The 18,097-nt window shown below is 42.3% G+C and overlaps 1 protein-coding gene across 15 annotated transcripts in view; it reads right to left on the bottom strand.

Moving 5' to 3' along the window:
* ABLIM2 (actin binding LIM protein family member 2) overlaps positions 1-16,608 on the bottom strand; it is a 127,238-nt gene extending 110,630 nt beyond the window's left edge. For all 15 annotated transcript variants that reach the window (XM_021550652.3, XM_085578511.1, XM_021550655.3 and 12 more), the window contains exon 1: positions 16,450-16,608. In XM_021550652.3, coding sequence (XP_021406327.2) covers positions 16,450-16,465 — 16 coding nt within the window. In that variant the 5' untranslated portion in view covers positions 16,466-16,608. The remainder of the gene's footprint in view (positions 1-16,449) is intronic.
* Positions 16,609-18,097: the final 1,489 nt, after the last annotated feature.

The raw sequence follows: 18,097 nt of genomic DNA, 5'->3' as shown, positions 1-18,097 counted from the left end.
CTACACAATTTGCTTCTTTTTAAACCTCCACTGAACTTTCTTTCCAATTGCAGGTCAAATCTACCACATAATTCCTGCCTTCAGCCCCATTACTGACAGTCTGCTAGGGTGGTTATATTCATACAGGTGTAATCAACACTTATTTAAAAATTGATTAGGTTAATTTCAGCTGTGAGTTCCACTTAACATCAGGAAAGGGTAAAGGAAAATTGCTGGGAGTAATCTTTTTGTCCTCCAGACAGGCAGCCTAAGTGAAAAACTCTCCAGCACAACAGCAGCAGTCCCCAAACAAGCTCCTGTGACTGACAGATTTCTCACTTCCATATTTGGTCTGTTAATAATTACCAGAAACTGGAAAAAGACAGAAAATAAACTCATCATTATCCCTCTGAAACTACTGAGATAGAGTTCTCCATTCATTTGGTATGTTCTCTTTTCAACCAGTGAGATTAGATTTGTACAAAGGTAGAATTATAACAATCACTTTGAAGTTTATTATTCTATTCACACAGCAAGATTTAATTTATGTTATTTAAAGACTGCACCAAAACCTTTCAAACACACTCAGACCTACTCAAAAGCCTTAATACTTACATGCTAAACCTCAACTTTAGCACATATAAATACATTTACTGGCTGTATGATTAAGTATGGACATAAAGAGAAAATGTAATAAAAGAAAGTTTGCTTTTTTAAACTTGAAATTGTTCTATCTTTAAATAAAAACTCCTTTTTCTCAGTATGTTTTGCTATCATTTTACAGAAAATTTTATACTACTGAGATTATACCTCTCTTAGCTAGGAATTTCTTATATTTTTTTACATTCATTCAAAAAGAAAATAACAGTCCCAAGATTCAACTTTTAATCAAGACAATATCTCAAAATTGTTCTAGCTGTACTAATAACATATTAAATTATAATGAGAAGCTGTATACTCTGCTGTGCAGCAAATCCACAGACTATTAGAAATTTATTCTCAGGTCAGCTGTACAAGAGATTAGATCTTTTAATTATCTGTCACAGAATGGGAGTTAGGAGCCTCAAATCCATTCAGCTGTTCAGTTTGTGACCTGTAGATATAAATCTGACCTCTTACAAAGCACATGTAAGCAGCACACACACTCTGAGGCATAGCTATGGTTTTAAAATCACCACGTAACTCTGGTGTAACAATGTGCTTCAGAATAACTGAGCTTCCCCTAGAAATCTGTGAGCCTGTGTTTTTTGGAAGTGCTGCACAAGAGTCCCAGAGGCATTGTCTTGCTGCCCTGCTTTAGCTTTAAATGTAATTTTAATCATGCCAAAGTCAAGTTTAGCACTCCCACACACTATATTTAGAACCAGAATCATTTAGGTTGGAAGGCACCTCTGGAGGTCATTTAGTCCAGCCTCCTCCTCAGCACACATCCCACCAGATCAGGTTGCCCAGGGCCTCCTCCTGTCCAAATCTCAAACCTCCAAGGATGTAAGGCTACCACTTTCCCTGCTGCAATGCTTTACAATCTTCTTGGGAATTTTGTTTCCTCTCCTAATCAGAACTTGCCATGGTGCAAGCTGCCACAGGGTTGAGTCCTGTCCTTTGCCACACACCTCTGAGAGAGCCTGGGTCCATCCTCCAGCCAGCCGTGGGACATGACAGTGATGCTCTCCCTCAGCCTGCCAAGGGAGCCTGGCTCCTGCAGAGCCTCCTTGTACATCCAGCCTCTGCCCATCCAGCCCATCCACAGCCCTGCTCCACTTCCTCCAGTGCCAGGCCCCTGGCATGAGAGCAAAGCAGATCTCTCTAAAATCCCTCTCTAACATGAACACCATCACAGGTAAGTGAGGACACAAATTTAAAGCAGGGTGATGAAAATTAGCCTTCCAAACCCATATTTTGTACCATTTGAAAGCTGACTCAGTCTTCACTGCTGCTGAACACTTTAACTCACAGCATTTTGCCCATCCAGGTTTTTTTTACGTAGCCACTTTCCACCATAGTATCATGTATTCTAAGTAACAAACCAAAATTCTTCTATCTGAATCTGCCATAAAGGAGCTTGGAATACTCTTGAGGGGGAGGTGTCAAAATTTCTCATCTCAACATGTAGCTTTAGATCACTGGATTCTAAAATAATAGAAACTAATATTATATTCATGCTTATATGGCTAAATAAATGCCTTTCTTTTAGATATGAATGTCATAATTACTTCATTGTCCCACAGTGTTACCAGCCACAACAATATGTGGATTTGCAGCAGCCTAACCCAGGGTCTGACCCTACAAACCAAACACTTCAGAATAGATACACAGTGACATCGGTGATCCCACCACCAAAAACTCACAGCAGAAGCAGAGCAGCCAAACAGTTTTTAAATCTGTGCACAGAACAAACATACAAAGAAACCAAGGCAGCTTACAAAGTTACACATTTGACATTGCAATTCACCTTAGAAGTTGAGATTTTGTTAAGGCAATAAATACTAATTCCATCTAACAATATATCCTCAGGATCACAGGCATTACTGCACAGATATCCAGTTTCCAGCCTCGACACCCTGCCCAGGTTCCTTGCAATTTAAAGAATAGGCAATGTGATTAACACTGCTAATCTGGCTGCACTGTGAATTTTGGCTGACTCTTCCATATGGGAGCTCTGGGAGTTTTGACTGCAATATAAGAAGTATTGTTAAGCCCTCAAAGTTCTATCACAGCCTTGAAATACTTGTTGTTTTAAATTAAGTACCACCCCTCAGAGATATGTGACTATGCAGCAATCTGTTCTTTAGTTTTTTTATTAGATTAATTTGGTTCTAGTTGTCATAGCTGCAGAAAAAGGTTACAAGTTTTTAACATTCTTGAAAGTCTTCTCAACCCCTTCCAGTATGAGCAACATAAACTAAATGCAAATGGTAGAAAAGAGGCTCCAATTTCTGCTCCATCTTATGATCATGGATGCTACTGCTTGTGATTTTCCCCTTAATGTTCTTGTGCGTGTACATGGCCTAATTTATAGATCTCAGGTTTTGGTTTTTGCTTGTATACACTCTAAATTTATGACACTATAGTATTTTTTACAAAATATATGTACTTATTCATTTTAAGTCCTAAAGATACACTATAACATCTGTGGAGAAAGAATACCAACCACATGAGTTTCGGTCTCAAGTGACCTTTCCCAGGGTGTTGGGAAGAGCTGACAGGGGAGTTTCACTCACCAGTGTAGCCCCAAGGAAAGGAAAAAACATTCAGGAAAAAAAAAAAAATACCCCCACAGCAAGTGATATTCCTCTTGAAAACAGCAGAAATGGCCTCTTTGTCCCCACTCACTGATTTTATGGCTGTGGTGGGGGAAATAGGATAGGACAGTGGCAACAATGCCCAGCTGAGCACCTTGTACCAAACCAGGGCAGGGGCCAAAGGCATCTCACCAACACGGCTGGTACCAAGGGACCCAGAATTGGCCCCAACCCTCCAGCACTCCGAGCAAATCCTGAGCTGCTGGATCCATCTGTGGATCTTTAGCCATAATACTTCATTTTCCAGCCCGTAGGCAACTGACAGAGCAGATGTCGCTGAAATGACTTAACGTATTAAGCTGCTATTTGTTTAATTCTGATGTGGAAAATGTGTCACACTCTAAATAGTTTAGTATGTTAATGTACCACTACAGCAATCTTTAATCATTTCATTTCAGACTTATTTGCTTGACTTTAAATCATAATTAAACCTGTTTTCTTGCTTCCTTTTAAGTGTACTTACTCTTAACTTCACCTTCAGTTTCCTCAAGCTGAATAAACAGAACTATTATCACAAATAAACATTTAATGTCCTGGCATATTTTATCTACAATTTATTTGCACTAAATTATATAAGACAGATGCAGATAAAGCTTCCAGTATAATACATTCCATTAACAATCTGCAACACAATATTTCATAAATGAAGGGGCTCTGGGGGTTTAACTTTAAGGCATAATAGCTTAATTTCTGGGTCTGCATAAGAAAGCTGACCAAAGCTATATTTGCAAAGGGTCTCTGAGTAATAGTATTAAAATGTGAAATCTAAATATTCTTATTTGAATCATAAATTTTCAATAAATATTCTTCAAAATTTTAATTCTAAGGTAAGGGCAGATTTTAATAACTACAGAATGAAGTTTTACTTCTTATATGAATACATAGCTCCTTATGATTCAATGGGATTATACATGACAGTACAGCTAGTCTTGAACCTGAAGATTATTCAACTCAAAAACTTTTAAGGAATCAATTTTAGAATAATTTTTAAAACACTATGATGAGCAGTACAAATGAGGAACTCCAAGCTGTAAAAATGAACGCTGCACATTTCAAACTGAAGGAGAAATTTGAAGTCTACTGAACTTTTCTGTGCATTCAAAAGAGATGTTGCAAAGCCTTATTAGCCTGACAAACTCTAAGCATGTATTAATAAAAATAATCCTCTTGCATGTAGCTGCAGCCCTTTGATAAATCAGCACCCCTTGCATTAGCACTTCTGGTTTCTTGAGGCTTTGGGCACAAATAAGACATTTAGTTTGCCAGTGCCTTACCTTTTTGATTTGGGTTAGGCATTGCACTATGACAAGCCTTTCCTACAGGTACTGCAGGGCTGGCTGCTGCTTCAGCAGTGGGGTCATGTCAACAGCTCTGCAAAAACCCTCATGAAGTTCTTAAAACTGTAATGTAAAATCAAAATTGTGGAGTGCACTTTTAAAAATACAGCTTCCGAAACATGCTTCTGTGCTTGCAAGCCCAGTTAAAGGATAATGCTGCATGACACTGAGGAATTCCTGCAAAGAAATGCTCGTCTGCATTTTTCTGTACAGCAGCCTCATCTGACTTGGAGACTGCAATGCCCATTGCACACCGAGTGCAGGCATAACCCACTGTCAGACACCTCTGGAACACAGGCCAGAGGTGTCAAAAGGCTTCTAACAACAAAAAAGCTGGAAGAAGTTTGTTCAGCAAGTTCTTCATAATCACCCTGTGCTGCTCCCCAGCAGGTACCCCCAACCCCTGTCTTCTCCACCTCTCCTTGGAAAAGTTCTCATCATGCATATGATTTTCCCCCAACAATTCAGTTATACCAGCAGTGACACTTCTGTGATGATTGCTGACAAAGAAATGAACACAGGAATCTGATGCTTCCAAACATAAAGCAACAGGACACAATCAACGCAGTGCACTTTGGTCAGATTTTTTTAAGAGGGACTCAGTTGTATCAATGTCTTTTGAAGAGGAGTGCCATGTGTGGCTTGGAGCAGGTTCCCTTTATCTAGACAACCATACTCAGTAAAGAAGCTTGACTCAGTACCAGCCCTCAGAGCTGGAATAAGCTTCAGCCCAACAACCCAGCTTTCAGGCCACTGGGGGATACAAAAGCTGACACGTGCTATCAGTGTGATCTGGAACAGATCACAAATATTTTCTGAATTACCTACTGAATCCATGTGATTGTAACTGATGAAAGCAGCAGAAATTGAAAAATTGGAAAGTTGCCTGAAACCCCAGCTTCTCTACCCAGCTGGGAAAGGGAGATGGGTGAGCACAGAGAAACCTGGAGCTTTTCCATTTTATCCATAAAGCTGTGCTTATCCATAACAATGGCCTTTGGGGGAATATTAACTTAAGCCTGCCTCTAGAGGAAAAAGCTGCACATTATCTCTTTGCCACGTTATGCCACCTTTAAAGAGCTTTGAAGAACTGGCAAGTGACAGTGACAGCTGCTGGCAGGATCCGCTGGGACAGGCGTCACTGTGGGCTGCACAGATTCTTTGGTGGGGCTGCACGCTCACGGCTTGGGTGCCAGCACATGCTGCCTTTTCCTACCATGTAAAAATAAAAAATAAAATTTAAAAAAAATAAATTCCAGGGTTAGGCTCTAAGAATTTTTTTTTTAAGTATTTTACATGTGAAGCTTTATCTGATGGGTGACATCAACTGCAGTCTTGGTTTCCTTTTGAAATGAAATCTCCTCATGGATACGATCCAGAGAGAAACAAAAATCAAGGGCAGGAATATTTAGGCTGCCAGGGGCATGGAGTTAGCAGCAGGAAACTGGATTTGTTGCAATTGGTTTTCTCAAGCCCAACTCTTCCCTCTCTTGTTGAGCTGCTGGACAAGATAAAGACCAGATATTATTTTCAAAACTTAGGGGAAGATGATAAACAAATTAACCTTTCATTTTCTTTTCTAACATCTATAGGAAAATGTCAGCCACTCATGCCAGTGCCAAAGCCAAAAATAACCCAAAATGTATTAAGTCTTACACATGTAAAGTCAGAAGGAACATTTAATTCAGACTTTGGCATTCCAGACTCTTCTCTTGACTAATCTTACCCAACACAAATCACAAATCTCTTCTCAGTTCTGCATGCACAAGCAAATCCCCTTCCCCTGTGAGAGTTTTGCAGTAAATTGACAAGAAATACTATTAGAAAGCTAAACATATTTATAAAAATATGAAGACAAACATACCATAATGAAATTCTACCAAAAAGAAACTCTGACATCAGAGAACATAAATGTCATACATTCTACTAAAAAAGGAAGGGGTTCTTGCAAAATATGGCAAAATTTTGCTAAACATGTTGTCTTTTAGTTTGGGATTCAAAATAGTACAGCTGTTTACCTATGACTCAAATCCAGAGACAGCATCTCTTCCCAACAGTTTACAAACTATATAAATTACAGTCAGAAAAAATACAGCAAATATTCATATAACAGCAATTATCATAATAATTACATTATTTGTATTAAAAAGTTTTCCAGTCATTCATTGCATTATTGCTTTCTTTAAGCCATACCATTTCAGGTTGCTTACAAAGAAGTATGCAATAAAAAGTTGAAATAAATTGATGAAAAGAGATTTTAACACTGACAGTGAGATTCAAGAGCCATGTTGGATGCAGCCTAGAGACAGGAGGGAGTAGAACATGTAGGATAGTTTATTTATTTCTTTGTGATTTGTTTAAGCCATTTTGTCCAATGGCTTTGTGGGTGTGCAGCTCCTACTGCCCAGTCAAAGTGCTCCCTCCCCACTGCTCCAGTGCTACCCAGAGCTGCCAAGCTGAAATGCCAGGTAGCCTGTGACCAAGCTGGTTCTTTAGTAAACATTAATTCTTCATGGTATCCTAATATCAGTGCAGTGGAAATAATGTCCATGTAATATATTTTTTTTCCACAGCACAGTTACAATGATTTCCCTAGAAAATTCACAGGGGCTATCTATATTTCAGTCCTTTGCCTTCCAGCACAAGAGACATGATCTGACTTCCAGATCCACAAGGGAAGCTATGGGTAGGAATCTTCCTTTAAAATGTCAAGGTTTGTTGTTTACCCACTGCTAACGTCTCTCTAAGCAACAATGGATGTGAAATTCCGTAAAATAGATTCACAGGTTCACCTAGTGAAAAAAGAATTTTTTTTTTTATTATAAAAATGTAAACCAGTACAGCATTTTCTAAGAAGGCAGTGTAGCTAGCACAGAAATGGACTATCAGGATAAATTATATGTTCAATAGCTTTTATTGCCCTGAAAGAACACACTTCTGCTTTTGCAAGCAACTCAGGATATATGAGTGAAAATAACCACTTACAAAGAAAAGAGGATTGTTTAGCAACTGAATTTGAGAGATTGTTTAGCAACTGAATTTGACCCATTACTTAGGCAGTGTCTCAGAAATAGTTTATGCAAGTACCTAGAATTAGAGATGGAGTGAACTGAAATATTTGTGCTTTTTGAAGCCCACAGTGCAAACAGCTATACTGAAAGCATCATCACTGTAATAAATATATAATTACTGACCATACAGAACACATGTATGATAGCAAAATTACTAGGATGAAAACTAGGACTGCCTCCAATATACAGGATTTCTATATATTTCCAAAAATACTATTTACCCTTGTATTTAGAAAGGGCCTGAGAAGTTTCCTTTTTCTGATTCTTAGCAGGACAGGTAAATCAAGCATCCAACCAACATTGTGACAGTTTCTGACAGCTTCAGCTTAACAGCCAGGCTTCTTCTGCCAACTTAAATTTGCAGCTCGTACTGTTTGCTGCTGTCTAAAAAAGGCACGAGTATGGCATGCTTCTAGATCTATGTAGACCTTATGTGCTTCAGAGACAAGACACAGAAAGCTCAGCTGAGCATTTCCTCAGAGCTGGCAGCACTCCCCTAACATCAATCTCATAAACTTCACAGCCTGAGCTGTTCCCATCAAAAGTCAGCTTTGACCTTGGGGAAAAACTCAGGCGTATCACAAGTTAAAATTATAGATCTATGGAAAGAAATGCAAAACGTGCTCATCGCTTCAGCAGTTTTTCTGAAAATGTATCATATGATTTCAGACCAGAAAAATGCCTTAACCCTAAAGTTTAGCAGTAATGGAAGTTAAGGGCTCCCAGCACAACCTAGGTTTTAATCTTAGGTCAAATCCTATTAATAATATAGACAAGCAAATCTGCAGCAGTGTCAGTGGGTAGCTCTATTAAGATATAAATATAACTTTGTTAAGCTGGCTTTATGCATTTAATGAAATTTAGGCCACAATAACAAAAAAGAAGCTAAAATTCATCATCTGAGGTAATGATCCCTTAGTACCATCTTGAAAAACAAGCAAAACCAAGATGGACACAGCCACTGTCATCGTTAGTTCCCAGGTCAAGACAATGGGCACAGCAGGAAACAAGCTACTGGCCTACAAGCACTCAATCCAAGCTGGTACTGTCTAATGATCTGAAATAATGACAATAAATGTCAGCCAATTGAAACACAATCTTGTTTCACATTACGAAAGGTCTCATGGCTCATACAGACAGAAAATGCTAGAAAAACTGCTAAGCAAAGCTTTGGTTATGCTCTCACTGACAACACATTAAGGCAATCTTTTGAGATGCTTATCTTAGTTTGGTACCGTGAAAACCTGTGGCTATTAGAACAAAGATGTTGAAATCATTGCACCTAATTCTGTATAAAGGCACATAAACAAATGCCCTGGTTTCAGAGAGATAAAACACTGCAGTTCACAGTGATGGGTGATGATACTTAAAACTTCTCAAAGTCTCAGCAATGGAGAAGCCAGATTTTCACACAGAACTCCATGTCCCAGTTGAGGGGCTCTGCAGCTGCACATACATAACCCCAGGACAGGTCTGCATCTTTAGGCAATTGTTCAACAGATTTGTGACACAAACCTTATTTCTCCATGGGATCTGGCTCAGGAAAGCTTCCCAATGTTCATACATGCAGCTACCACTAATTTTTCTCCAATTTTCCAAGGCAGGAATGAGCCATCAAAACATGTCCAGAAAGATTGGTTGGTAAATGGCCACACAAAACATTCAAGATTAATTTGCCTGTGGATCTCTGCAGCAACACAACAGATGCTCTGCAGTCATGGTTAAGGACAGTTTCAAATACCCACCAAAAACTTTGGACCATATGCCCAGAGATCCAGCTGATTGCAGATCAATCTTAAGTTTGGCAAGTGCTGGAGCAACCTGGCCTATTAAATTTTGAAAATCTCAGAGGCTGGAGATTTCAATGCCCCTCTGCTACGCTCCTTGGCTCCCTCCTGGGTTCAAACACTCCCCCTGGGATTTCACTTTTCCTTACAACCAGCATGAACTTCTCCTGCTACCCCTTCTGACTGTTGCTTCTTGCCCTTTTTCTATGCCTTTGTGAGAGGAGCTTGGCTTCTTCTCCACTTCATTCCCCCGCCTCCATCGGTGGGGGTTGAAAACCACAATTCAACTCCCCTCTGTCTTGTCTTCTCCTCTGCAGGTGGATCAAGAGCAGAGCTCTCCACCCCCTCTCCCTGCCACTCTCTCCAGAGAAGTGCACAGCAGCTTCCCCGTCGTGCTCACAGCACCAGTCCTGGTGGGTCCCCTCTGTTGACCAAGTGGGTGGGAACATCACAGCCCAGTTACACTATTAGTCATGGAAAAACCAGTGCCAAACAACTCTCCTCCCTTATCACCAGTGTTTACCCATCACCTGCACCCAGGAATGTTTCTGTCACTGCCTGAAGCCAGCGGCAGAGCACAGGGTAGAGTTTAGTCTGACAGGGCTGGAGCTGCCGAGCAAAGCTGCTCAGAGCACAGGCAAAGCCCCGGGCTGGCAAGGCTGCCTGGCAGCCAGGTTAACAGGCAGCAGAACAGAGAGCATATGTGGTATGTGCAAGTGACGGGGGTGAGGTGCCAGAGCCCGTGCCAGACACCCACGGCACAGACACACGCAGCCCCAGCTGCTCCCGGCTGCCCTGTGTCCCAGCTAAGGCCTTGGGCTGCAAACCCTTTTCCATGCCCACCTTCCCCTCATCAAGGGTAATAGTGGCAGCACAGCCATTTCTATGGCTTCCTCTGGTATCAGCACACAATTGTGTATGTGATCGTAAAGATTAAATCCTCTGTATCTGTGTTATATCTAAAACTGTAACTAAGTGATTGCCTTCGTGCTGCTGGTATTGCAAAGCCAAAGGAAACACCACAGAAATCCCTACAAGACTCCATAAAGCCAAACTTCCCAGCTGAAGTCAGTCAGATATCCCCAGTGGGCTCTTACAAGGTAAAGAACAGAAAAGCCTGTTTAACTTGCAGGTCCCAGCCAAGTTTGCAATACTGAGAACACCAACAGGGAAAGAGAGGGGATGAACTTATAAAAAGAGCAAAGCAAATGAAGGTTACTGCGACAAAAACAAATAGGAAACCGTAGAAGTATTTTTCATGACTTCTAGGGCATTCATATTATTTTAAACTGCAAAATTTATAGCAATCTAGGATTTATAAACATACCTCAGTAAACTCTCTTGACAGAGGTAAAAATAAGTAAAGAAAAAAACAAAGTGGTCTCTGATCAAGAACTCTCCAAATGAATCCCTGCATACAAGGCTGCCCATTCATTCAGTCCCACTCAGAGTTGCTCAGCAGAGATCTCAGTATATATTTAGACATCAACTAGTAAACTGCCTTATGAATCACTTCTGAAATTCCCTTTATCCTAAGTCATATACTCTATGTCATATAATCTCTAAGTCATATACTTAGGAGGAGAAGGAAGTATATGACCTATTTTTTAAAGTGACAAAAGCTCTTGCCTGACACTTAAGCAGAACAGGTTCTGTGGCTTGTTCTTCATATGATATACACCAAACTTTAACTCTTACTTCACCATTAATTTTACTAAACATTATGACAGAAATTCAATCTTACTTTGCCACTATCTGAAACAGACTTGAAGGAACACAACTACTGAATGCTTAGTGCTCCCCTTTTGTACACCATACCCAGACATTTCACTCCATAAACCAGTACAGGTGAGGGATTTTTTTTCCCACTGAAGCACAAATGGAATTGGCAAAAGGAAAGAGGAAGAACCACATTTCATCCTCCTCTGAAGTATCATAGTGCCTCATGCTAGAAATGAAATGACAGAAGAGGTACTTGAAAACTCCCAAGGAACTGGATGCTGTATTTGTGAGGAGCTACTATGCAGCACAACCAAGATTACACACTTGTTCTTCATATCCACCATGAGGAGCAACTGCAATCTGTTACAATGACAGCATTACTTAAACCTAAAAATAACAGTTTCTAAGTAGGAAAAAACCAACCCGCAATTAAGAACATTGAAGTATTTTCAAAACATCACTAGTGATCTCCTGCAATTCAGGAATGTGTATTTTTCATGGCCAACTGCATTTAGACTTTGTTTTCTTTCATCTATAGATCAAGAAACTTGTCCTATAAGATCAGGAGCTTCTTCAAAATATAGTTAATGATCAATTTGACTAATGACATTAGAAGCATTTGATTTTAAAGAGAAAGGGGAAAAATGACTCCTAAAGCTACCGAAATACTCACTGAACAAAGTTTTTATTCATCTCACATTTCTTATCTGAAATAGAAATAAGTAACCACACTTCATGCAAAACAATACTCCATCTAGATTTCAGAGCACGAACATCAACTAATAAGCTGTGGAAAAAAACATCCCAATGTTTCAGACAGTAACTAATGGATCTTGACACAGGGAATAATACAAATTCAGAAATGTTTGCCTTAAGGTTGTATTTAAGGATGCAAGCCAGCTAATTGTCCAATAATCTCCAAGGCCCATGCACTACCCTCCATCTGATGCTGGGCTTGTGCAGAGACTCAGCTCTGCTGCCTGGGCCCCCTTTCATCCTGGCACTTACAGAGCTCTGTTTCTAACAGCCCCATGCAGCACAAGCCCTTTTAACAAAAACATATTAATTTATTCATTATTGAGAGTGCTGGGTGCTTGGTTGGAGAACCCAAAGTCCAAAGGCGAGTTAACGGCACCAGCAACCCCCACAGGACTGGAAAATGCAGCAGTGAGCTTCCAATTAACAGCAATCACATAGAGGATTTTACACTGCTAAAGCCTTAATTTGTGTAGTGTAGAGGGGAATTCTTTGTCAAATCGAGCAAAACTAAAATTAGGATTTCTTCACTTCTCCTTGAATGTTGGCCATCCCATTGCACAGAAGAGATATAAAAGTAGACATTGTATTTCTCAATTTTCTCTACATTTCTTAGACCTCTATGTTTTTATGTCAAAGATATTCTTGGATGATTAAGTACATAAGCAACAAAGTCCTGAGGAACAAAGCTGAAAGCATACTACTTGTACATCGTACTGCAGGGCCAGTCAGATGTGAACAGATACCAGCCCCTACCAGCCCAGAAGGGTTGGACAGGTGCTGCACTGAAAACAGGCAAGTGAGCAAGACCTCACTCAGAAAGCCAAATATCTGGATTCTGTTAAGCAGAACTAGCCACCTTTCCAGAGATGGGCTGCAGCATGTGAAGGCCACCAGAGACAGGATGTCCTGCAGTCAGGAGTTACCATCTGATGTGATATCACCTGAGAATCTCTTCTGACCCACTTCACCCTCTCCTAACTGTGCTGTGTGTTTCCACCATCCAAGATACATGCACTGAGCTGAAACTTTTTTCTTAGGAGCTGTACAGAATCCCCCAAAACCTTAGCAAATCCCAAGATACAGCTTCCTGTTTTTTTCAGTTGGTGAGATCAAACAGCATCTTTGCAATTCAGCCTCAGAGGAAGAAAATATCATCAGGAAATATAGGTTGTGGGGGCTTTTTTTTTTCAGGGAAACTTGGCTAAAATGGCAATGAAATGAAATATTTTTGCTTTTGTTTTATTATGAAACACGTAGGATTGCATCTTATAAGGTGAACACATTAGGAGGAAAACTCCAAAGCAAGCTGACCTCCTGGTGCTCCTGTCTAGTAATTCAATGCTCTTTTACCAGTGCTCAGAATGAAGGGCTGAAAGAAAAATGCTGTATCTAAGTACAAAATATAGCACAGTGTCTGAAACCATCATAACTTTTGTCTCTAGGGAGGATTCTTATCAGCATAGTTGCATGTGAACTTTGAAAAGGAATTAATCATCTCCAAGCTGAGCTGGACCCTGTATGACCAACCTGAGTAACCTCTTTTGTAACCAGAGCCACTACATTCCTGCTCCATTTGGGCTGTGACACTCCATTAGCTGTCCTCTGATCCATGCAATCAAATTGCCCCTTTAATATAATAGTTTGAAGACTAAATAGCTGGGTGAATTTGTGTCATGACATTTAATTTAATCTAATCTAATCTAACTGAACTAGTATGTAATTAGCTCTGTGATTCCCTTTTTGCACTTAAGTAATAGACATCATGTTACCCTAATTTCTGGGAATTAAGAACCTAATTTTCACAATCTCAAATATTTAACCTATTCTGTTCTTGCTATGATTTCAAGATGGCAAAGAACTTAATTATTAGACTGAAAATCATATTATAAACTCTTAAAAGTACTTTTAGTATCCTAAAAATACAACAATTTCATGCAAATCTCCCAGGTATAAAAAACAGTGAATAAGCTCTTTCTTAGAAATAGTTTCAGCCAAGACCAATGGTAAGTATATAGAAGGCAGCTGAGGAAAATCATGTGTGAAAAAATCTAATTACAACATGTGTAATAATGCATCTGAACTGTGTCTTACTATACCAGATGATCATATGCTTTCTAGACTTAAAATTATAGCCTGAGTCTGAAGTCCATTCATCAGGACAATGGCTCAATGCATGTACTATTGAACCATTTTAAATTGTATTACCTATATCAATACATTAAAAACTACATCACATTTACCAAATATAAACATTTCTATACCCAATGCCAAATGTTATGGTTCAAGTGGCAAAGCAGTGTCACAGCACTGACTAAAACCCCCTTGACACAGCCAGTGAATGATGTGCTGCCTTGGTACAAGAGAGGACACAGACTGAGCAAATGCAGATCCAAAATGGTATGCTCCATCTCAAGAGTAAAATAAATATTGGGGATTTCTCCTAAACTACCAAACCATTGGATCTTGTGTGGGGCTGATTTTAACACACTTCTGCAACCTTGTTTTCTTTGCAGAACCAGAAATATATTTCTGTTAGAGTAAACAGCAAACTTTGAATTAAAGCCTTTCCATAGTAATTTTGGTGGAAATCTTTTGGGAACAGCAATTTTAAACAAACTGTGGCACTGAATTTGTTGTACAATAGTTGACTCATCAATGTTAGTGGAAAATTTCCATTGATTTCACTGAGCATATATGGGCTCCTCACATTTAATTTATCATGAGAATTGATTGCAGGTTGTTTACATAGCCCACACAGACACACAAAATCAAAATCTGGAAAGATCAAAGCTAACCTTATACCTAAAACCGCCAGTTATTCTTTGAAATGAGACCTAAGAACTCTCAGGGTTTTTTTTTCCAGTCTCTTTTTTCCCAGGATGTTATTTTTATCTTGGCACTGTTCTTTTTTCTATTTAATTTATACCGTGTATGGAGCAATTACCGAGATAGAATTGTGTCAAGTCTCCCCTGCACTAACTTTTCTACTGGGTTTATAACTTCCGAATCCACTTAATTGACATATAAAATATTATAGAGAGAAAAATTTGGCCTCTAATATTTCCTCTACCAGGCTCAGTTCTACCACAACAGAATTTGACTATTTTTCAGTATTTCATGTTCTTCAGTTCAAAATTACAGCCAGGCAACCAAGGAAAGGATTCCGTACCGGCATTTCACCAGTGCCAAAGGAAATCTACCATCCCTGTTAACCATCTCGATGCTCTTTAAAGACAGAATACAGACTTGGGATTTCTGTCATAGCTCAAACACCCTGCAACACATGCCTTGCTCTCACCTGCGCTCCTGCCTTGGCCTGGGCACGTCCACAGAGAGGGCTGGCACGCTGGCAGTGTTTCACCCACTGCCCGTGTGAGAACGTGGACAATCAGCACATATGAAAGCGCTTACACCATTACCAAACATGAGGAAATGGCAGACCAGGCTTTCAGCTGACATCTGCAGCAGGTGCCTGACCCCAGGTCACTCGCTGTCCTCAGCCGGGGCTCGCTCGCCTCTGTTTGCAGCAGGCTCCCGTTTGGCTCGGTGCGAGGATGTGGTATGATTAAGCGTGTTGACATACAGAGTCACCACATAATTGTAGCTATTCAGCCTCTCCCTGTTGTTGTGGCAGAGCGTATATTTGGCACTACAGTTACCCTCACACACGAAATACACAACCACCTCCCACAGTCCCCCCCCCACCCTGTGCACAACCCTGCATTTGCCTTAAGGACTGTAATATTTTGCAATCAGCTGTGCTCTGAAGTAACCACCCTCCGCCGACACACAACGCAGATTAATGTCGAATCGCTAAAAAATACAGTTCCAAGTCAGTTCTCAAATCCTGCACGTATCACGGGATAAATTACTTTTGTATTGCCCTGGGCAACTGGATTCCTCCGGGCAGGATTCCTAGCTTGGGCTCCGTGGCACATCCCTAATATCCACCTTCTCTATCACCACAATATCTCGGCCAGCAGAAAAGGCCGGCTTTTAACACAAATATGCCCGTCTGAGAAGCTGTGCGCTCCCACCCGCGATGCCGGGCGGGCCGGGCCAGCGGCTGATGCCGCCCTCGCCGCACCTCGGCTGCGGGGCCGCGGCGAGACGCCCGAGCCGCTGGGTACCGGGGGATGGACAGGGGCAGCCCCGGTCCGGGGCAGCCCGTCCTGCGGGCTCCGGCCGGGGCTGCGGGGCCGCCCGGGGCGGGGGCGGCTCCGCGGAGCCCCCGCAGGGTCCCGCCGCCCGCACCGCGGCGGATCCGCAGCCCCTCCCGCCCGGCAGCGCCCGCGGCTGCGGCAGCTCCCCCCGCCACCGCCGCACACACAGATTCTCGTATTTTCGGGTGCTTTTAGGCGAGCAATTTTCATCCGGCTGCCGCTGCCCGCACCCCGCGTTGCAGCGAGACGGACCCGAGCTGGGCAGCGGCAGAGGTGCCCCGAAACACCGGGGGTCCCGGGGGTCCCGGCCGTCCCCCGCGCCCGCCTACCTGTGCCGGTGCTCATGGCGCGCAGGAGGCGCCGCCGCCGCCGCCGCTCCGCGGGCGGCTCCGACCCGCCCGCCGCGCAGCGGGGCCGCTCCGCTCCGCCCCCGCCGCCAGGTGCCGGCACCGCAGTCCCGCCGCGGCTCGGCTCGGCTCGGCTCGGCTCGGCACGGCGGCACCTTGGGAAGTGTAGGCAGCCCCGCGGACTACATCCCCCTCCGTGCCTTGCTGCGGCCGCCGGGGGCGGCCCCGGCCCCGCCGCTCCTGCGGGCAGAGCTGCTGCAGCACCCCCGCCCCGCAGAAACTTCTCCCCAGGTCTCGGCTGCAGCCGCAGCCCGCTCCCACCTGCCGGCCGCCGCCGCTCCGCCCGGCCTCCCTCGCCCTGCGGCTGAGGTCTTCCTCTGCATGTTCCTGTCCCGCTTGTGCCGGGCTCGCACGATGCCCGAGCAAAGCGCTGAGGTACACAGGTGCTCCGGCGTGGGCCGGGCAGTGACGATGAGGATGCTTGCGCTGTTCTCCAGCGCAGCCCAGACTCCCAGGCACCGCTGCACCGCACGGAAGGTGTTGGCAGCAAGTCTGGGCGTTCAGCAGGGAAAAGCAGAGCTTTCTGGATCAGGTGAACTTTCACCGATCCTTTAGATTTGAAAGTACAAGCGTACACTATTACTGGTAAAGCCATTTGTTTATTAAATACCTATTTAGTCAGCATTTCATCCATCTGAAAATCTTATTTCTGTGAGAATTAATGGGATCTTTTAAAAAAAAACCAAACAAACATCTGTTTTAACAAACACAAAAGCAGCCAGCGTGGTTGCCTAAGTGTGCTGTACTGTACAGCTGCTCTGATGCTGATTTCAGACTGTGCTCAGGGCAGCTTGGGGTTACAGTAACAGCCTAAAAGTTACAACTTAATAAACAGTTGTAAGCATAAAACCTACACGGCTTTTCCAACCTACACCTGAAACTGAAGAGAGATGAGCTCAGAAGCAGTGCTTACATGTCACACTTTGATAGAGAATCATGGTCCTTGGCCCTGTGTAAGAATGGCAGTACCATTATGCATGAGGAACCCCTGGACATAATCACTGCCACCAGGAAGAATGTGAACCTGCAATCCAAGCAGCCACAGGGTCAGACAGTCCAAACAAGTAAGGTCCCATTCCTGACAGCCACCATCAGAGGGAATCTGCTGAGAGGATTTCCTGAACTAGATGTGTATTCTTCATTTAGAAGACCCTTCTGTGGATTTTCTTCTGTTGCCTTGTCCAATTGTAGCTTGAACCCGTGCACACTTCAAACAACTACAGCATCCTATGCAGGGAATGTCACAGCCGACCTGTCTGCTGTGAAGAACCATCTGCTGTTGTTTTGAACCTGCTGTTTTGTTGTTTTTTTTTACTCAATACCTGCTCATTCTTGAAATAGAAGTGATAGCAAACATACATTTCCCTGTTCACTTCCTCTGTGCCACTTATGAATTTACACTGCTCTATCAGCTTCCACCCTTCACTCCTACTCTACTTAGTCATTCCTTAAAATGGGTGACTTGTAACTTTAGTACTATGCTGCTGTCACTTTCTGTCATTTGTTCTGGAGTTTTATTGCTTGATTATCAACTTTGGTTTTAGTAATGAAGTGTCTTTGCATATTATAA

Source organism: Lonchura striata, chromosome 4 (assembly GCF_050655825.1).
Source record: "Lonchura striata isolate lonStrDom1 chromosome 4, ASM5065582v1, whole genome shotgun sequence".
NCBI lineage: Eukaryota > Metazoa > Chordata > Aves > Passeriformes > Estrildidae > Lonchura > Lonchura striata.
This window is presented reverse-complemented; position numbering and strand designations above follow the sequence as displayed.